The sequence below is a fragment of the Chiloscyllium plagiosum genome, chromosome 23 (genome assembly GCF_004010195.1).
Source record: "Chiloscyllium plagiosum isolate BGI_BamShark_2017 chromosome 23, ASM401019v2, whole genome shotgun sequence".
In the NCBI taxonomy this organism is placed as follows: Eukaryota; Metazoa; Chordata; class Chondrichthyes; order Orectolobiformes; family Hemiscylliidae; genus Chiloscyllium; species Chiloscyllium plagiosum.
This window is the reverse complement of record NC_057732.1, coordinates 58,107,574-58,130,051: the sequence shown is the minus strand read 5'-3', so window position 1 is coordinate 58,130,051 and position 22,478 is coordinate 58,107,574. Positions and strand designations below refer to the sequence as shown.

At 42.2% G+C, this 22,478-nt stretch overlaps 1 protein-coding gene across 1 annotated transcript in view; it reads right to left on the bottom strand.

The window, feature by feature from the left end:
* The window catches only part of ncor1 (nuclear receptor corepressor 1), a 413,945-nt gene that overhangs the window by 256,214 nt on the left and 135,253 nt on the right, over nt 1-22,478 (bottom strand). Inside the window, exon 10 of the mRNA XM_043713232.1 lies at nt 521-587. Within this exon, the coding sequence (XP_043569167.1) occupies nt 521-587 (67 nt within the window). The remainder of the gene's footprint in view (nt 1-520; nt 588-22,478) is intronic.

Sequence of the window (22,478 nt, the reverse complement as noted above, 5' to 3'; positions counted from 1 at the left end):
ACTCACGGAAAACCATTAAAAGCAATTAGTGAGCATAATAAGAAGCCAAAGATGAACGCTTTCTCCTATACATATAAAACCTTACTCTCTGAAATCTCAGTAACACCAAGTTAAATAAAAACAAAGTCACAATGTCATCTGTTGCTGTGAAACTTGTGTTCTTTTCTCATCGTTGCCTCAAAATATAGACACTAGGAGCAGGGGGAGGCCATTCAGCTTTTCAAGCCGCTCCATCATTCAATGTGATCATGACTGATCTCTTGTCTCAAAGACATATGCATAATAATTGCCCTAGAGAATGTGGTGCCTTCCTGAACTAGTGCAGTCCACAGGGTGTTGGGATGCCCACAATGATCTAAAGGCGGGAGTTTCAGATTTTTGGCCAGGCAACAGTGTAATTATTGCAATGTATTTCCAAGTCAGGATAATGAGTGGCTTGGATGGAAACTTGGAGGGGATGGTGTTATCACATTGTCATTCATAATTAAGCTTTAAAAAAAATTCAAGAATCATAGCATACCCTTTGTTTGCGAGCATGGTTTCTCCTCTTGAAAAAAAGAATCAATTTTTTCCTCATTATTTGGTTCCTAAAATAGAAACATATGCAAAAGTATTAGGCAATGAATAATCTAGATTTGGCAAAAGAGTTTTAACAATAGGGTTGCTAACATGCATGGGATTTAAAAAAACAGAGGTACATAATTACATTAAAGGGGAAAGCCTCAGCGGCCAGGTTTCTGACACTGAGCCTGACTCTGTGGCTCAGAAAGGAAGCAACAAGAACAGGATTCAACGATCAGAGGAACAGACAGGAGATTCTGTGGTCGCAAACAAGACTCCTGGATGGTATATTGCCTCCGGAGTGCGTCAGGGATGTCTCAGATAGAGTCTACAGGATTCTTAAGGAGGGAGAGCAGCCAGAAGTTGTGGTACACATAGGTACCAATGACATAGCTAGGAAAAGGGATGAGGACCTGAAAAAAGAATATAGGGAGTTAAGCTGGAAGGTAAAAGGCAGGAGGAGCAGTAATCTCAGGATTGCTAGGAACAGACAGCAGACGAACATGTGACTGCAGGGCTGGTGTAGGTGGGAGGGCTTCAGATATGTGGATCATTTAGATACCTTCTGGGGAAGCTGGGACCTGTACAAAGAGGACAGGTTACATCTGACTGGAGTGGAACCAACATCCTGGGCGGGAGGTTTGCTAGAGCTCTTCAGGAGGGTCTAAACTAGTTTGGCAGAAGGTTGGGAACCGGAGCTACAGATTGGAGGGTGGAGTAACTAGTGAACAGCCAGATACGGCATGCAGAGAGTCTGAGAGGAGGGCCAGACAGTTGATAAGGCAAAATTGCAGTCAGTGTGATGTGCTGAAGCGTAGTTATTTTAATACAAGGTAGTATCAGGAATAAGGGTGATGAACCGAGTTCCAAGTACTGTTCCATGCTCTATGACGTAGCCATTACAGAGACTTGGATATTACAGGGGGAAGGAATGGTTGTTGGATGTTTCAGGGTTTAGCTGCTTCAAAAGGAAGGGGGTGGGGGATGGGTGGGGGTGGAGTGGCATTGATAATCAGGGACAGTATCACAGCTGCAGAAAGGGAGGTCATCAGGGAAGGTTTGTCTACAGAGTCAGTATGGGTGGAAGTCAGAAACAGGAAGGGAGCAGTCACTTTATTGGGAGCATTCTATAGATTGACAGAAGCAACAGAGACATGGAGGAGCAGACTGGGAGGCAGATTTTGGAAAATGCAGAAATAACAAGGCTCTTGTCATGGGTGACTTTACTTCCCTCAAAACAATTGGAACCTCCTTGGTTCAAATAATTTGGATGGACAAGTTTTTGTCAGGTGTGCCCAGGAAGGATTCCTGACTCAATATGTAGATAGGCCGACTACAGGAAGGCCATATTGGGATTTGGTGCTTGGAAAGAACCAGGTCAGGTGTCAGATCTCTCGGTGGGACAGCATTTCGGTGACAGTGATCACAACTCCCTGACTTTAACTATAGTCATGGAGAGAGATAGGAGCAAGCGGTGTAGGAAAGTATTTAAATTGGGGAGGGGGAATTACAATACTATTAGGCAGGAATTGGGCACCTAAATTAGGAACAGATGTTCTCAGGGAAATGCACGACAGAAATGTGTACGTCGTTTAGGGAGCACTTGCTGATAGTCATGGATAGGTTTGTCCCAATGAGGCAAGGAAGGCCTGGTAGGGTGAAGGAACCTTGGGTGACAAGAGATGTGAGAACATCTAGTCAAGAGGAAGAAGGAAGCTTACTTAAAGGTGAGGAGGCGAGTATCAGACAGAGCTCTGGAGGGTTGCAAGGTAGCCAGGAAGGAAGTGAAGAATGGACGTAGGACAGCTAGAAGGGGGCATGAAAAAGCTAAGCGGGGAGGATTAAGGAAAACCGTAAGGCATTCTACACTTATGTGAGGAACAGGAGGATGGTCAGAGTGAAGGTAGAGCCAATCAGGGATAGTGGAGGAAACTTGTGCCTGGTTTCCCAGGAGGTAGAGGATGTCTTTCATGAATACTTTACTTCAGTATTCACTACTGAGAGGGACCTGGACATTTCTGAGGACAATGTGAAACAGACTGATATGCTTGAACAGGTTTATGTTAAGAAGGAGGATGTGCTGAAAATTTTAAAAAACATAGGATACACAAATCCCCTGGGGCAGACAGGATATATTCAAAGTTACTACAGGAAGCGAGGGAAGAGACTGCTGCGCCTTTGGCGATGATATTTGCGTCCTCACTGTCCCCTGGAGTAGTGCCAGATGATTGGAGGGTGGCAAGTGTTATTGCCTTGTTCAAGGATGGGAATATGGATAATCCTGGGAATTATGGACCAGTCAGCCTTACGCCAGTGGTGGGCAAAGTATTGGAGAGGATTCTGAGACACAGGAATTATGATTACTTGGAAAATCATAGTTTGATTAGGGATAGTCAGCATGGCTTTGAGGGGGAAGGTCATGCTTCAAAAGCCTTATTGAATTGTTTGCGGATGTGACAAAAACACATTGATGAAGGTAGTGCAGTGGATGCGATGTACATGGATTTCAGCAAGACGTTTGATAATGCTCCCCATGGTAGACTCATTCAGAAAGTAAGGAGGCATGGGGTACAGGGAAACTTGGCTGTGTGGATACAGAATTAGCTGGCCCACAGAAGACAGAGAGTGGTAGTAGATGGAAAGTAATTAGCCTGGAGCTTGGCGACTAGTGGTGTTCTGCAGGGATCTACTCTGGGACCTCTGTGATTTTAATAAATTACTTGAATGAGGAAATGAAAGGGTGGATTAGCAAATTTGCCAATGACACAAAAGTTTGGTGGAATGGTGGATAGCGTGGAGGGCTGTTGTAGGTTGCAACAAGACATACATGCAGAACGGGGCTGATAAATGGCAGATGGAGTTCAATTTGGAAATGGTTTGAATACAGATTTCAGGGTCAAAGGCAGGATTCTTGGCAGTGTGCTGGAACAGAGAGATCTTGGGGTTCACGTCCATAGATCCCTCAAAAGTTGCCACCCAAGTTAAAAATCACACAACACCAGGTTATAGTCCAACAGGTTTAGTTGGATGCACTAGCTTTCAGAGCACTACTTCTTCATCAGGTGGTTGTGCAGTATAAGATCCAACAGGCATATAACATACGATTTGCAACTATAAATAATTCTCAATACAGAGACCTGCATTCATTTGTAGTTCAAACCCAGTGAAAATACTGTTCATGCATGGCACAAATCCAGCCGCTCATTAGCTGGACACAGTCAACGAGCTTGTTGAAATTATAAACTAATGGAATTTATTCCCAAATTGACCATACAATTGAAACAAACAGTGAACTCTCAAGTCTGCCTTACTTTTTTTCTAAATCATATCAACATTCCCATTTACACTTCAAACACCAGATATCGTCAACGGAACCTTAGAGAGTGTCGACGGAGGAGAGAAGTGGTTCTTGCTTATGGGGAGCACAATCCATTCTTTCCAAATACAGCTCTTGGGAGATTCCCACTCTTCAACATAATTTGAAATGGCTTAAACTTTAAATACTTCATTCACATTTCCATGCAGAAATAAACCAGTTCTAGGTTACTGGTAGATTGACTGGAAGAAATTAGACACTAAATTTAGAAATTATGCCATCTTGAACTGGTTCCCATTATCCCTTGTACATGATCTCCAAAGAGGAACAACTCTCACTAGTCTAAATTCAGTCAACTTGTGGACAGTACTTTTCACCAGCCTTGCATGGAGGTTGCAATTACATGTAGTGTTGGTCTGGAATACAACAACTCTCAGACAGCACAGAGTATTAAGAATAGAAACCACCGAAGTAAAACATTCCATTGTTTGAGTTTTAATTTGGACTATATGAACACGTATTTTGGTGACCAGTTTTTTTTCCCCTTCTTCAACTCAAGATGCTGATACTTGGAGTATATTTTGCTGTAGCCATGGCAGGATATTTCTTTCAAGAGATCATTCTTCACCTACAAGTTTAGGGTATTCTCAACTATGAAAGGATCAAACTGAACATTACTGTCCTCAAAAGAAATCTAAATCCCAGATGTCACTGAGCAATGATCAGGAGAAAGAGCCCGGATTAATTTCTTGTCCTTAGTTCAAGGTACTGATGCCAACTATTGAGGCTCCATTCAGATAAATTGAGACAGAACCTCATAATTCCTTCCACATTATAATTAAGAACCACAGTGTATTTGACAAATGATCCATTATGGAGACCCTGAAGTCCTTGGAATAAATGATTAGCTTAGCTTACATAGATGGATTGCAAAGGTGACTTTGTAGGGATAAGGAGCAAACAATTTTATGTCATTTAACAAATATGCAGCAGGATTCTCGCTGAACATCAATAGGTTTTGTTGATGCTACATCACCCACTGTCTATGAGCATGCCCTAAAAGGAAACAGCACCATCTTTAAACTCTTTGTGCCCAAATTTTTTCAACATCTGCCAGTAATTTTAAAAGGGATAGAATCAAAACTGTTACAGTTGTATGATTGTAATTTGTGTTTCCCTTCTGCCCTCTGTTAAAACAATCTGTGTGCAATGAATAGCTGTTCCTGAGTAAGTGCAGAGCCTGGTGAGTGTTTTATTTTAACCTGGGTTTATGTCTCAAGTAAATGGAGGACTTCGAACAGTTCAATTAAATCTTTTCTCATTTGTGAAGACACGAAGAACAGTGGGGTTGATTTGCAGCACCCACCTCCTTAAGCTACAACATACCCATTTAAAGGTCGAGTTTCTAAGACTAAATTTTTGGTCAAAAAGCAGGTGTTTAATTCTTTTTTTAAACACAAATAACATTTTTGGAGAAGTTGAGATCCACCCTCTCCCATCACCATGCTATTACAGCTGCTAAACAGAGTCGATTAAGTGGAAAAAATACTCATTTCCAACTTAATTTATAATGTAAGGCAAACAGAGGCAAACATATTTCAATTAAATTTTTATATACATAAATAATTTTCATGGAAAGTGCCATGAATTTAATGAAGTTAGTGTATAAAAATTAATCAAGTTTAAATAGTAAAACCATATATACTAACTTACAGAACTTCACTCAGCTAACTTCTAATTTCTCATGCTACAAGAAAACTTATCACTTTGCAGCCAGGCAGGCATGTCATACAGACAGAGATTTACAGCAAGGAAACAAACCCTTTGGCCCAACTTATCCAGGCCATCCAATTTTCACAAATAAACTAGCCCTGCTTTTGGACCATATCTCCCCATATCCCATCCAGATACCCGGCTAATGTTTCTTAAATGACTAAAATGTATTTGTCTCCACAACTAGGTCTGGCAGCCCATTCCAGACACTCACCACCCAGTGAGAAAAAATTGCCTTCTGGATCATTCTACATGTTTAGATGGATAGAGCAGGAGGAAACAGTAGTAGTAGTGGAGGAAGTTTCTCAAATGGAGAACTGTGACCAGTGTTGTTCCACAGAGATCCATGCAGGGACCACTGTTGTTTGTGATATACATAAATGATTTGGAGCTGAAAAATGTATTGCTGGAAAAGTGTCCAAGGAGCAGGAGATTTGACATTTCGGGCATAAGCCCTTCTTCAGGAATGAGGAAGGTGTGCCAAGCAGGCTAAGATAAAAGGTAGGGAGGAGGGGCTTAGGGGAGGGGCGTTGGGAATGCGATAGGTGGAAGGAGGTTAAGGTGAGGGTGATAGGCCGGAGAGGGGTTGGGGGCGGAGAGGTCGGGAAGATGATTGCAGGTCAAGAAGGCGGTGCAGCATCACCTTCTTGACCTGCAATATTCCAGCACTGCCGTCTTGACCTGCAATCTTCAGCACTGCCGTCTTGACCTGCAATCTTCAGCACTGCCGTCTTGACCTGCAATCTTCCAGCATCGCCTTCTTGACCTGCAATCTTTCAGCACCGCCTTCTTGACCTGCAATCTTTCAGCACTGCCGTCTTGACCTGCAATCTTCAGCACCGCCTTCTTGACCTGCAATCTTCTCAACACCGCCTTCTTGACCTGCAACCTTCTTCCCAACCTCTCCGACCCCACTCCCTCTCCGGTCTATCACCCTCACTTTAACCACCTTCCACCTGTCGCATTCCCAATGCCCCTCCCCCAAGTCCCTCCTCCCTACCTTTTATCTTCGCCTGCTTGGCGCACCTTCCTCATTCGTGATGAAGGGCTTATGCCCGAAACATCGATTCTCCTGCTCCTTGGATGCTGCCTGACCTGCTGCGCTTTTCCAGCAACACATTTTTCAGCTCTGATCTCCAGCATCTGTAGTCCTCACTTTCTCCCCATAAATGATCTGGAGGAAGGTGTAGGTGGTCTGATTAGCAAGTTTGCAGACCACACTAAGATTGATGAAGTAGCAAATAGTGAAGGGGAATGTCAGAGAATGCAGCAGAATATAGATTGTTTGGAGAGTTCTATAGAATCCATAGAATCCCTGCAGTGTGGAAACAGACCCTTTGGCCCAACAAGTCCACACTAACCATCTGAAGAGTATCCCACCCAAACGTATTACCCTATTACTCTACATTTACCCCTAACTAATGCATGTAACCTACACATCCCTGAACACTGTGGGAAATTTAGCATGGTCAATTCACCAACTTGCATATCTCTGGACTATGGGAGGAAACCAGAGCACCTGGAGGAAATCCACGCAGACACAGGGAGAATGTGCAAACAATCGCCTCAGGCTGGAATCGAACCCAGGCCCCTGGCGCTGTGAGGTATTATGTTGCCCCAATATGTGCATTTCAAACAAATCGCCTCTTACTCTTCTAAACTTCAGATACAAGCCTAGTCTATTCAACCCTTCTTCTGAAGAAAATTCTCTCACTCCAGGCATTACTCTGGTAAACTTTCTCTGAACTGTATCCAACCAAACACATTTACATCCTTCCCTATATATGCTGACCATAACTGTGCACAGGACTCCACTGGTGCGGTGTCACCAGTGCCATGTATAACAAAAACATAACTTCCCATTTTTGCATTCCATTCTCCTCACAATAAATGATAAAATTCTATTAGCCGCACTGTAGGAAGGATGCAAACACATTGGAGAGTGAGCTGAAGTGGTTTACAAGAATTATTCTAGGGAGAGAAACTTCAGTTATGAAGGTAGATTGGAAAGGTCCCCCACGGAGAGAAGCTGGTGAGGAGAAGATCTGTTATAAATTTTAAAAACTGAGAGGTTCAGTTAAAGTAACTTGAGAAAAACTTTCCCCAGTTATACCATCTACAAGATGCACTGCATTTTGGAAAGACAAATCAGGGCAGGACTTATACACTTAAAGGTAAAGTCCTGGGTTGGGCACAGAAATGGCAGATGGAGTTCAATCCGGGCAAATGCAAAGTGATGCATTTTGGAAGATCCAATTCAAGAGAGAACTATACAGTAAATGGAACAGTCCTGGGGAAAATTGATGTACAGAGAGAGATCTGGGTGCTCAGGTCCATTGTACCCAGAAGCTGGCAATGCAGGTCAATAGAATAATCAAGGCAGCATACGGCATGCTTTCCTTCATCGGACGGGGTACTGAGCACAGTACTTGGTAAGTCATGATACAGTTGTATAGGACTTTGATTCAGCCACATTTGAAATACTGTATACAGTCCTGGTCACCACATTACCAGAAGGATGTGAATGCTTTGGAGAGGGTGCACAGGAAGTTCACCTGGATGTTGCCTGATATGAAGGGTGCTAGCTCTGAAAAGAGGTTGAGTAGATTAGGATTATTTTCATTAAAAAGACAGAGGTTGAGGGGGTACTTGATTCAGGTCTACAAAATCATGAGAGATGTAGACAGAATCAACAGCAACAAGCTTTTTCCCATAGTGGGGGACTCAATTACTAGGGGCCATGAGTTCATGGTGAGAGGGGAAAAAGTTTAAGGGAGACATGCGTGAAAAGTTCCTTATGCAGAGGGTGGTGGGTGCCTGGAACGTGTTGCCAACAGAGGTGGTAGAGGCGGTCACTATAGTGGCATTTAAGATGCATCTAGACAGATACATGGAAGGAAGGAAGCAGAGGGATACAGATCCTTGGAAAATAGGTGACAGGTTTAAATAGAGGATCTGGATCGCCGAGGCTTGGAGGACTGAGGAGCATGTTCCTGTGCTGTAATTTTCCTTGTTCTTTGTATCTCTCCTCTCTCAGCTTATACCAATGTCCCTAGTTTTAGATTCGGAGAAAGTGAGGACTGCAAATGCTGGAGATCAGAGTTGAGAGTGTGGTGCTGGAAAAGCACTGCAGGTCAGGTAGCATCCAAGAAGCAGAAGAATTGACGCTTCCGGCATAAGCCCTTCATCAGGAATGAGGCTTGTGGGTCGAGGCTGAGAGAAATGGGAGGAGAGTGGGGGGAAATCAGCTGGGAAAGCGATAGGTGGATGAAGGCGAGAGAGGTGGTGCTAGGTCAGAGGGGCAGTGACAGACAGGTCCAGGCGATGTTGCCAAGTTAATGTGGGGGATAATGTGGGGGAGGGTGGAATGAGGATGCTGTTGAAATCCACATTTAACTGACCCCTCTGACATCCAGTTGATCAAAATCTCACGATATGCCACTAAGCTTAGTGTCATCCACAAACTTACTAACCATACCTCTTAAATGCTTATCAGAATCATTTACATACAAGAATAATAATAGTGGGAGCCAGCACTCACTTTTGTGGCACACTACTGGTCACAGGCCTCCAGCTTGATAAACTCCAAATTGAGGGGTGATAGATTTAAGACAGGGCAGGTTCTTTACTCAGTGGTAAGGGCATGGAATGCCCTACCTGCCAATGTAGTTAACTCAGCCACATTAGGGAGATTTAAACAATCCTTAGATAAGCACATGGATGATGATGGGATAGTGTAGGGGGTTGAGCTTACAGTAGTTCACAGGTCGGCGCAACATTGAGAACCGAAGGGCCTGTTCTGCGCTGTATTGCTCTATGTTCTAAACAATTTCTATCACCATCCTATCTTCTACCTTCAAGCCAATTTTGTATCCAATTGGCTAGCTCTCCCTAGATCCTATGAGTTTTAACCTAACTCAACAATCTACCATGCAGTACCTTGTCAAAGGCTTTGCAAAAGCCCATGTAGACAACATCTACTGCACTGCCCTCATCAACGTTTCTTGGCCACCCTTTCAAAACTACTCAAATTCGAGATATGATTTCCATGCACAAAGCCAAGTTGACTATCCCAAATGAGTTCTTGCCTCTCCAAATGTCTGCAAATCCTGTATCTTAGAATTGCCTCTAACAACTTATCCACCACAGATGTTCAGCTCATTGGTCTGTAGTTTCCAGGCATTTCCTGGGCCTTTCTTAAATAAAGGAACAACATTAGCCATTCTCCAATCTTTGGGCACTTCAACTACGGCTGTCAATGATAAAAAATATCTCTGGCAGGGGCCCCATAATTTCCTCCTTAGCGTCTAGAATGTCCTGGGATATATTTCATTAGGGGTCCAAGGGATATATCAAGAAGATCAAGGATTATGGGGAGAAAACGGGAGAGTGGGGTTGAGAAATCCATCAGTGATGATTGAATGGCAATCAGATTCGATGGGCTGAAAGGCCTAATTTCTGCTTCTATGTCTTATGGCCTCATCTCTAACACAATATGTTTTAAGACTTCGAGCACCTCCTCTTCATTAGACTCGCTTCAAGACATCACTCTTTATCTCCCCACTATTTGCTTATTGCTTAGCATCCATACCTATCTTCATAGTAAATATTGAGAAGAAATATTCATTTAGAATCTCACCCACCTCTTGTGGCTCCGCACATAGACAACCTTGTTGATCTTTAAGAGGCCCTATTCTCTCCCTAGTTACTCTTTTGCCCTTCATCTACTTGTTGAATCCTATTGGATTCTCCTTTACATTATCTGCAAAAGCCATCTAGTTTCCCCTTCAAACCCCACTGATTTCTCTCAAGTGTACTCTGACACACACTGTACTCAAGGAATTCAAATGATCCCAGCTGCCCATACATGTCTCATGCCTCCCCCTTTTTCTTGACCAGGGCCTCAATGACTCTCATCATCCAGGGTTCTCTAGTCCTGCCAGCCTTACCTTTCACTCTAATAGGAACATTCGGGCCCTCAATCCTCATTAGTCCACTTTTGAAAGCCTCCACTTACCAAACGTACCTTTGTTTGCCAACAGCCTCTCCTAATCAATTTATGAAAGTTCCTAAGACCATCAAAATTGGCCTTGCCATCATTTAGAACTTACCTACCCCTTTCCATAGCTATTTTAAAACTAATGAAATTATGGTCACTGGTCCCAAAGTGCTCCCTCACTAACACTTCCGTCACTTGCCCTGCCTTATTTCACAAGAGGTCAAGTTTTGCCTCTTCTCTAGTAGGGTCATCTACATATTGCATGAGAAATCCTTCCTGAACAGATTTGAATCTCTCTTCATCAAAGCCCTTAAATACTATGGCAGTCTCAGTCAATGTTAGGAAAGTTAAAATCCCTTACTATAACAACCCTATTATTTTTGCAGCTATCTGCAATCTCTGATCTGATCCATGCTCTATGTTAACTTGTGTATTGTCCTTAACTTTCTCCTTTGTCTCCAATTTCACCCCACTGCCAGACTAGTTTAAACCTTCCCAAGTGGCTTTAGCAAATCTCGCCATCAGAATATTAGTTCCCGTCAAGTTCAGGTGCAATCTATCCCTCTTGTACAGGTCACCACTACCCCAGAAGAGATCCCAATGATCCAAGAATCTGAATCCCTGCCTATGCACCAGCTCTCAAGCCACACATTCATCTGCCAATTTCTCCTATTGCTACTCTCACTAATGTGGTACCAGTCATAGTCCAAAAATTACTACACTTGAGATGCTGCAATTTAACTTTCTGCCTAACTCTCTATAACCCCATCCCTTTTCCTAGCTGTCATTGATACCAATATGTACAACAATCTCTGAATGCTCATCTTCCCCCTTAAAAATTTCCTGGAACCACTCAGAGATGTCCTCAATCCATGCACCAGACAGGCAACACACCATCTGGAGCCTGGACCACAGCAACAGAAATGCCTGTCTATGCCCCTGACTTGCAAGTCCCCTACTACTAACTCACCTGGACTCTACACAACCCTGCTCTACAGCAGAGGCAACCGTGGTGCTACAGATCTTGCTGTTGCTGTTGAATTCCTCTGAGAGGCTATTGCCCACAACAGTATCCAAAATGGTATACAGTCATGACTTCCCACATACGACAGATGACCTCACCTACCATTACTTAAACTTGAATGAACTTCGTCTTATTGTTAATGTTTCCAATTGCATCATGAGCCATATCATTTCACTTTGTGATCTTTTGATTTTTTGATCACTTCATCAAGTTTACTGGATATACCACTTTCTTTGAACAATTTGATAACATTCTCCATTGTAATCTTTCATAGGTTCTAAAACTCTCACAGGAGCACATGTACATGTCCCTTGATAAATGTCTCCTCACCTCTAATCATCCAGTCATTTTTTTTTTTCCAAATGCAACCCTTCAAGGACTTGTTTACAGAAACATTCAATAGTTGAATAAGGCTAGTTCAACCACCAGAAATCAATACATCATCACTGCTATGCAATCTAGCTTCAAGAACAACATAAGAATTGAATTGAACACATTCCAAATAAGAAAATATTTTTATTTATGTAATCCTCCTGGTCAGAAGCTTAAAACTTTTCTCAGTCATACTTTTAAGGCACGCTCTTCCATCCATCATCATGAACATGGATCCTTTGTAGATTGCTGTTTTGGGAGGACTTTTCTGGTAAGGATCACAATTAGCTCAAGCTTTATTCCTTTGGGACATACAACACAACACAACTGTGAATCTAATATGAAACAAAGAACTACAGATGTTGAATATTTGAAACAAAACATTGCTGGAGAAGCTCGACAGAGTCCAGCAGCATCAGCAGACAGAAATCAGAGCTAACATTTCAACTGCAGTTGAACTAGACTCGAAATGATAACACTGCTTTCTCTCCACAGACGCTTACCATTGTGAATCTAGTCTTATCACAGGCAGATGCCTTCATTAAAACAGTTTTTTGTCCAACTTTTCACAACGTTTGAGCTGGTATATCAAATTTCACAGAAGTCTCATCCATATCTGAATACTGGCTGATTTGTATCCATTCTCTCATTGATATTGGACTATAAACCACTGAAATGCAATCAAGTTCAGCCAGGAAATCTGGCTATGAAATCTTAATGGTCTCTTGCAGCACCATATCATTACTCTTCATAAATCCAGTAAGGTATCCAAACCTAGCTTGAAAATCTGAAGCATCTAATTTTTTTGACCTTACTTTGTGTAATCTGTAAATGTGGCAAGCATACCTTTGACTCCTTCTTCCAAGTCATTTATATAAATCATAAACAGTCAAGGTGGTGAGTTGAAGCATACAATGTGGAAGAGTCTAGTGGAAAACCAGAGGATTGGGAAGCCTTTAAAAACCAGACAAGGATAATGAGAAAAACACAATATGGAGGGAGAAGATGAAATGTGAGAGCACGTTAGGTAGTAATGAGAAAATTGTATGAGTTTTTTAGATATATAACAGAAAAGAGAGGGACAAGAGTGGACACTGTACCAATGGAAATTGAGGTTGCAGTAGTAGTAGTAGGAACAAAGAAACAGTGGAGGAACTGAACAGATACTATGCATCAGTTTTCACAGTGGAAGACACCAGCAAATACCACAAATCCGAGGGGCAGAGGTGACCATCAGCAAAGAGAAGGTACTTGGGAAGCTGAAAGGTGTGAAGGTGGATAAAACACCTGGACCAGATGGGCTATACCCCAGAGTTCTGAAGGAGTTAGCTGAGGAGATTGTAGGGGCATTGGTGGTGATCTTTCAGAAATTACTGGAGTCAGAGAGGGTCCCTACTTATGAAGGGAGGAAGGCAGAAGACCGCAAACTATTGGCTGGTTTACCAGACCTCGGTCTTTGGTAAGATTTTAAAGTCCATTATTAAGGATGAGATTGTGGAGTACTTGGAAGTGCATGGTAAAACGAGGCTGAGTCGGCACGTCTTCATCAAGGAGGGGTTTCATGCCTGACAAATCTGTTAGAATTCATTGAGGTGGTAACGAGCAAGATAAACCAAGGAGAGCCAGTGGATGTGATCACTGGATTACCAGAAGGCCTTTGATAAGGCACCACACAGGAGGCTGCTAAATAAAACTAGAGGCCATGCTGTTAGGAGCAAGGTACAGGCATGGATAATGGATTGGCTAACTGGCAGAAGGCAAACAGTAGGGTAAAGGGGTCTTTTTCAGGATTACAGCTGGTAACTAGTGGAGTCCTGCTGTGGTCCACAACTATTCATATTATGCATTAACAATCTGGACGAAGGAAATGAATGCATCATTGCTAAGTTTGTAGATGACACAAAGATGAGTGAAGGGACCGGTCATGTTGAGGAATTTGGGAGTCTACAGAAAGACTTGCTCAGGCTAGGAGAGTGGGTAAAGAAGTGACAGGGATGGAATACAATGTGGGAGAGTGAAAGATAATGCACCTTGATAAGTAGTAGTGTAAGGTATTTTCTAAATGGGAAAGGCTTCAGAAATCTGAAGCAGAAATGGATTTGGGAGCCATAGTTCAGGATTCTCTTCAGACTAACATGTAGGCTCAGTTGGCAGTTAGGAAGGCAACTGCAATGTTAGCATTCATTTCAAGAGGGCCAGAATACAAGAGCAGAAATTTACAGAGGCTGCATGAAAAAAAAATGCTCTGGGTCGGACCACATTTGGAATACTGATAGCACTTTTGGCCAGTATCTAAGGAAAGGTGTGCTGGTGTTGGAGGAGGTCCAGAAGAGGTTTACAAAAATGAGCCTGGGGATGAAGTGCTTATCATAAGAGGAGTGGTTAAGGATTCAATGGAGTTTAGAAAAATGAGGGAGAACCTGACTGAATCTTAAAGAACACTGAATGACTTGGATAGAGTGGAAGTTGATAAGGTTTTTCACTAGTAGGAGAGACTAGGACCTGCAGGCACAGCGTCAGAGTGAAGGAGTAAACCTTTAGAACGGAGATAGGGAAGTTTTTTTTAGCCAGAGGATGACAAATCAGAGATAGATAGGTCGTTGATTGGTTGGGGAATCAAGGGTTACGGGAGAAGGAAGGAAAATGGGGTAAAGAAACACATCAACCATGATGAAACTGTGGAGCAGACTCAATAGGCTGAATAGCCTAATTCTGCTCTTATGTCTTACGAATGTCCGAGCACCAATCCCTGTGGTCCACCAGTCATTACCTCTTGCTAACGTGAAAAGGACCGATATATTCCAATTCTGTTTCTTGATAGCTATCCAATCTTCTACTCATGCAAATATGCTACTCCCCCCTACCATAAACTATTATATTCTGCAATAAAGTATGATGTAGTATCTTATAAAATGCCTTTTGGAAATTCATCTGGCTAAGATACATCCAGTTGTCCCCCTTCATTAACAGAATATGTTACTTCCTCTAAAGACCTTCAACAGAGTAGTCAAACATGATTTTCCTTTCATAAAACCTTGTTGACTCTGCCTGATTCCCTTTAACATACCCAAGTGTCCTGCTAGAATCTCTTTCATGATAACCTCTAACATTTTCCCAACGTCAGATGTTAAACTAACTACCCTATACTTTCCTACATTTTACTCCCTTGTTTTTGAATAAAAGAGTAGCATTAGCTATCTTTCCAATTTAATGGGCCCACCCCCAAATCAAGACTGTACTGGAAAATTAAAACCAATGCATTAACTATTTTACAAGTCAAGTTTCTTAAGACCCAAGAACCCAGGTACTTGTCCAGCCCACAGCACCACCAATTTACTCAGTTTCACTTCTCTAGTGTTTGTAATTTTCCCAAGTTCACTTCTACTTTCCTTCCATTTCCTGAAGCTTCCAGATACAGTGGAAACTCGATTATCCGAATGTGATGGGCGGGCACTATTTCATTTGGATAATTGATTATTCGGAAAATTAAATGCCTTTCCTCTGGGGCTCGGAGTTTGAAAGTCTGCTCTCCTTTCAGGAAACGAGCAGCAGCAGCACAGCGCGTGAGACCCCGCCCACAACAACGTCCCCCTCTCGCTCGCCTCCCCCACTTCCAACACCACCCCACAACTCGGTCCAACCCCGGCCCCGAAACCCCTTCCAACCCTGCCCCCCCAGCACAAAGCGCGTAAGCTAACTCCCCGCCCCTGTCCACCCCCGGCCCCTCTCCGGGGCATGTGGACTGGACACCAACAATAAGACTGCTGCTGCTGCCTTTGTGGGGTAAGTCTCCAAATAGCGCACAGACACAGGCACAGCCACACACACACAACTTTTTACTCCAAATGTTTGACACGTTCGATGTTTGCCCTGCACAGGACAATGTTGGAGAGATTATTCCTGGGGGGGGTTTAAGGATACACCCTATCACCCCATGTAGAACTCCACGGAAAGTGTGGGGAGGGAGGGCAGGAGAACAGTCATTTGGAGACGGTGCCTGTTTAATCACTGTCAACAAAAGACACGATCACTGCTGGAAACACGTCTTTGATGTGATGTTTCCATCAGGACCTCAAGATCTCCTTCGGATAATCCGATTTTCGGATAATTGAGTTTCCTCTGTATTATTTATCACCTCAACAGTAAGCATTGTTTTCCATTATTCATTATCCAATCTCACTTTCTATAGGAGCAATGCTCACTTTGTTAACTCTTCTGCTTTAAAACATTTATAAAAACTCCTACTAACTGATTTTACATTTCTGTTTCTCACTTGGCCCTCCGTATTAATTATTTTTTGATTATTTTTAATATTTTGTCCAATCATCTGACCTGTCCCAGTCTTTGCACATTTACATATGTATTTTACTAATTTCATAATACCTTTAACATTTCTAGTTAACCAAAGGGTATATCCTCCCCTCAAATTGTCCTATTCATTGCCATGTATCTATTCCAGATATTCTAAAATACCTTTTTTTAATATCTGCCCCAGCAATAATCTATTGACATGTCTTTTCACCTGATTTCCCAATTCATGCACTTATAATTGTTCTTGCATAACTTTTTAAAATGGTCTCAGACACACTCCTCTCTCCCTTAAGCTGAATATAAAATATAATCATATTTTAGTCGCTGCTAACCAGTGGCACTTTGCCTATGAGATCATGAATTAATTCTAGCTCACTGCACAATGTCTAGTTTAGCCTGCTCTCTAGTCAAATGCAAAGCATGCTGTTCTGAGAAACTATCCTTAAATCATTTCTGACCTCCTCAGCAAGTCCATATCTTTCCATCTGACTTTTCCACCTGATAGGTAGATTAAAATCCACCATGATTATCACTGTAACTTTGAGAAACTCTTTTTTTCCTATATGCTGCTATATATCCTATATATATATATTCTATATGTCACATGGGCAGCTTTCAGATATCTTTACGACTCACACAATTTTTTTGCAGACTGAGAACAGGAAATAAGAAAAAAATGTCATAAAAGGTCTTATGAATTGTTGATTTTTAAATATATTGTTGGACAGCAGACAGAATAAATTTCAAGTCACTTTACATCAGCCATCATGCTTGGAAAACGCATCATTGCCACGATCAAAGCCTTACAAAAAGGCTTCAAAGGCTGAATTGATGGAATTATTAAACTGAATTGGATAAGTGGAATTACGGGCACCCAAAAGAAGGCCAGATACCATTGTTGAAACATCAGAGGTGAGTGCAACTATGAAACATTCCATGATAGAAGCCATTATTCTGATGAGTAAAACATTGAAAAAAATTAAAAATGAAATGCTATGTTTTGAAGTTTCCATCAATGGAGGGATGCCAGGAACATAAAACTTGTGCTGCTTCTTAGACAAATCTCAGTGATGCAGAATTTTTTATATTTTTCTTCTGTGAGACAGTAAAATAAATGTTGCCTTTTAGCTTGGGAAGCTAAAAGATCAGAAGAATGGTGAAAGGTACAGTAGTGGTAGAAACTCTTTCTTTGGCCAGATGTTGGATGTAGTGTTTTTCCTTAGCAAAAATACTGAGAGAAAATCTAAAAAGAGATTCAACAGTAACATCAAGTGCTACATTGATAATAAGTCACAATGCAATAACATAGTCTCAGTGAAATGCTTGATTGAGTCAATATTGCACTATTGCTCTATGACTCTATCGCATGAGACCGCAGTGTTATGGTCTAGTGTGACTCCAGCGACATTACCTTTACTGGTGGTATCATAATTACTTACTCCATTGGTGGAATATTGCCCTGAGATAGTGGCTGTCAAGTGTGTTCTTCAATTGGCTGGTTATCTACTTTCTGCATATAAGACATGCATAAGAAATTTTCTATGTTGTCATAGCTGAATGAACTGCGTAGAATTCCTGCTGGGTGGAAACAAGTCCACACTGACCCTCCGAAGAATATCCCACTCAGACTCATTCCCCTATTAATGTACATTTATCCCTGACTCATGCACCTAAACCTACACATTCCTAAAAAATAAGGGCAATTTAGCATGGCCAATTCGTCTAAACTGCACACCTTTGGATTGTGGGAAGAAGCCAGAGCACCCGGAGGAAATTCACGCAGACACGGGGAGAATGTCCACACAGACAGTTGCCCAGAGGCTGGAATCGCCCTGGACCCTGCGGCTGAGAGGCAGCAGTACTAACCACTGAGCCACCTCTAATGCACAGATTTTCAGCATGGGAGCTGGGGGTCCATCACGGCCCACAGACATTTTTGCTTCAATTGCTGCATCATAAATACCTGATGAGTGAACCAATATCTATGGTGGTGGAGACCTTCAGTAAGATTATCCATTAGCACTCGTTTATCATTTAGCTTGAATTCATAAGCTGTAGTAGAACTTTGGTCAGATTTCAACTTAGCATCAGAATCGCTGTTCAAATATCTTGAAAGGGATTTAAATGGTACAGCTGAGTCTTAGTCTGCCCCTGATAAGGTCACTCATGTGTGCTGCAGCATGTTGCTGAGCAATAAGCAAAAATTTCATTTACAGTGACAGCTAAGCTTACGTTATTCTTTCATGCGTCCAAATCGCACGTCATTGCTCCAGCACAAATAGGTTTCACAATCATCCGTACTATAACAATCCTAAAGAAGACGCAAGCGTATGTCTTCCACATATAATCAACTACAGTTAAGCCCTGAAGTCCAGCACACTATTCATTCGAGCAAGATAAAATGGCTCACCAAGTGACCTCTTTGGTACAAGTCAACAATATTTTGATCAACAGTGCAAGTTTGGTTCTTTTTCTCATTAAAACTTCTACACCAGACTGAAATCTTTTGCAGGATTCAAAAGGAGAAATTAAGTCCACCAGGTGGTAGATGTATATTTATTTGGAGAGCTTCTGGCGTACCTCAAACTGAATTTTTAAATAACTAAAACATTGCAAGCTTTTTGTTTATACACAATGAATGTACTGTTTTTGTACAGTGATTACTGAACATTTGCTGTGCAGTCTTAGAGGTCACCCTGTCATTTTATAGCTGTCCTTTCTGTAAAAGTATCATTAAATACCAGTGCATCAGTTTGCACCCAGACATTTGAGGGTAGACAAAGCACAGAATCGTTGCATGGTTGGTAGTAGTATTCAAATATTGTTGAGAGGAGCATGCACAAAATTGATTACCTCATTAGTGAATTATTCCCAGCAACATTCACAATTGTACTGTACACCATGAGAAGTGATTAGCCTAAAAAGGTAGCTGCAACTATTCATGAACTTTCAAACTGCCAAATACGGTAAATAACACCATCATATATGATTCATAAAAATCCAGAAAGTGTGAAGAGGAGCCAATCACACCTGATTCAAAACATTAACTTTGTTTCTTTCTCCACAGGTGCTACCAGCCCTGCTGAACTTGTCCCACAATTTCCCTCTTTATTTCAAATTTCCAACATTTGCAGTACTTTACCTTTAAATAAACATGAGGCAATGCATCTTGGTCAGAAGCATGAGAATGTCTAGTTGGGGTAGAGGAGTAATGGGTTTTTGTAGTACCAGTAAAGTAACAATCAAAAAAGATGTAGAAGAGAATGCAAACCATGCTATAAACATGGAGTTTGAGAAAGCATTTGAGAAGGTACCACAAAGGTCAGTGAGCAACACTGAAGCTTACAGAACAAGTGCGAAATGGGATAAAAAGTACCTTAAGGACAGATAGCAATTAATTATCATAGATGGTTATTTTTCAGACTGAAGCATGTTAGACAATGGCTTCTCCAAAGATTAGTGCTCCGACCACTGCTTCTTTTGCTGGATTGCAGGGCAAAATGTCAAACTTTGCTTCCCATACCAAACTTGATGGACTGGCAAACCAAAAAAAAAATGAATTGCAAAGGACAAGACATCAACAAGAAATGGCAGACATAATTTTACAAAAGGTGAAATGTGAGGTGATAGACTTTACATAAGATATGTGGAGAGGCAATATAGATTGAATAACAGTACTAGAACATGTATATGTGCATAAATTTTAAAAGGTAAAAGGACAAATTAAGCGACTGGTTAGTGCAGCATGAGACATTTTGAGCTTCATAAATGAAAGTATCGAGTACAAAAGCAAGCATGTCATGCTGAACTGACTGCCATCGAGGGTGTCTTCTGATTCATGAATAATATGCATTCAGGATCGCACATACTTTCACGTGACTGAACAGGATGATTCTTGACACCTGGATCTTTGGGCACATAGGACAGCATGTCCCACAAGGGATCTGTGTGCTACATTTGCTTCTTTTGTTTTCCTTCTCTGCTGACACTCTGCCTCATCATTAAGTGATTTGACACAAAGCATGATAAAGCTTGATCGACAAGTGACTGCTAGTTTGAACAACTTGTAACAACCTTTACCCAGTGCTGCTGGGAAACATCGGTGTCTTAGTAACATTTTATTTGTCTTCCTTTGGTAAACTGGCCATTTGAAAGTTGAAAAATCAGGACCCTTTCCTCAGAGACACAATGTCCAGTCCAGCATAGTTGATTTTACAGGAGTTCATAGAACATAGAACAATGCAGCACAGAACAGGCTGTTCGGCCCTTGATATTGTGCCGATCTGTGAACTAATCTAAGCCCATCTCCCAGCTAATCTAAGCCCATCCCCCTACACTATCCCATCTTCATCCATATGCTTATCCAAGGATTCAAAATTTGGGTGAAGATTTGTAGCTCGGGTGCTCGTTGTTGTGGTTCTGTTCGCCGAGCTGGAAGTTTTTGTTGCAAACGTTTCGTCCCCTGTCTAGGTGACATCCTCAGTGCTTGGGAGCCTCCTGTGAAGCGCTTCGGTGGTGTTTCCTCCGGCATTTATAGTGGCCTGTCCCTGCCACTTCCAGTTGTCAGTTTCATCTGTCCGCTGTAGTGGCCGGTATATTGGGTCCAGGTCGATGTGTTTGTTGATGGAGTTTGTGGATGAGTGCCATGCTTCTAGGAATTCCCTGGCTGTTCTTTGTTTGGCTTGCCCTATAATGGTAGTGTTGTCCCAGTCGAATTCATGTTGCTTGTCGTCTGTGTAAGTGGCTACTAAGGATAGCTGGTCGTGGCGTTTCGTGGCTAGTTGATGTTCATGGATGCGGATTGTTTAAAAGCCCCTAATGTGGCTGAGTTAACCACATTGGCAGGCAGAGCATTCCACACCCTTACCACTCTGAGTAAAGAACCTGCCTCTGACATTGTCTTAAATCTATCACCCCTCAATTTGCAGCTATGCCCCCTCATACAAACCAATGTAATCATTCCAGGAAAAAGACTCTCACTGTCTACCCTATTTAATCCTCTTACCATCATGTCTGTCTCCATGAAATCCCCACTTAGCCTTCTTCTTTCCAATGACAACAGACCCAAGTCCCTCAGCCTTTCCTCAAAAGACCTTTCCTCCAGACCAGGCAACATCCACATCCTTCCTGTAGTGGGGCGACCAGAACTGTACACAATATCCCAAGTGCGGCCAGACTAGTGTTTTGTATAGTTGCAGCATGACATCACTCAATCCCTCTACCAAATGAAACCTAACACACCGTGTGCCTTCTTAACAGCATTATCCACCTGGGTGGCAACTTTCAGGGATCTATGTACATGGACATCAAGATCCCTCTGCACATCCACACTACCAAGAATGTTTCCACTGACCCAGTACTCTGCCTTCCTGTTGTTCTTCCCAAAGTAAATCACCTCACATTTAGCTGCATTGAACTCCATTTGCCACGTCTCAGCCCAATTCTGCAGTTTATCCAAGTCCCCCTGCAACCTGTAATATTCTTCCACATTGTCCACCGCTCCACCGACTTTTGTGTCATCTGCAAACTAACTAACCCATCCACTTATGCCTGTTTCCAAGTCATTTATAAAAAAGACAAACAGCAGTGGTCCCAAAACAGATCCTTGTGGCACACTACTAGTAACCGGACTCCAGGCTAAATATTTTCCATCAACCACCGCTCGCTGCCTTCTTACAGAAAGCCAGTCTGTAATCCAAACTGCTAAATTAACCTTAATCCCATGCCTCTGCATTTTCTCCAACAGCCTACCGTGTGGAACCTTATCAAAGGCTTTACTGAAGTCCATGTATACCACTTAAAAATGTGTTGCTGGAAAAGTGCAGCAGGTCAGGCAGCATCCAAGGAGAAAGAGAATCGACGTTTCAGGCATAAGCCCTTCTTCAGGAATCCTGAAGAAGGGGTTATGCCCGAAACGTTGATTCTCCTTCTCCTTGGATGCTGCCTGACCTGCTGCACTTTTCCAGCAACACATTTTTAAGTTCTGATCTCCAGCATCTGCAGTCCTCACTTTCTCCTCCATGTATACCACGTCAACTGCGCTACCTTCATCTACATACTGGGTCACCTTCAGAAAAAGCCTCAATGAGGTTTGTGAGACATGACCTGCCCTTGACGAAACC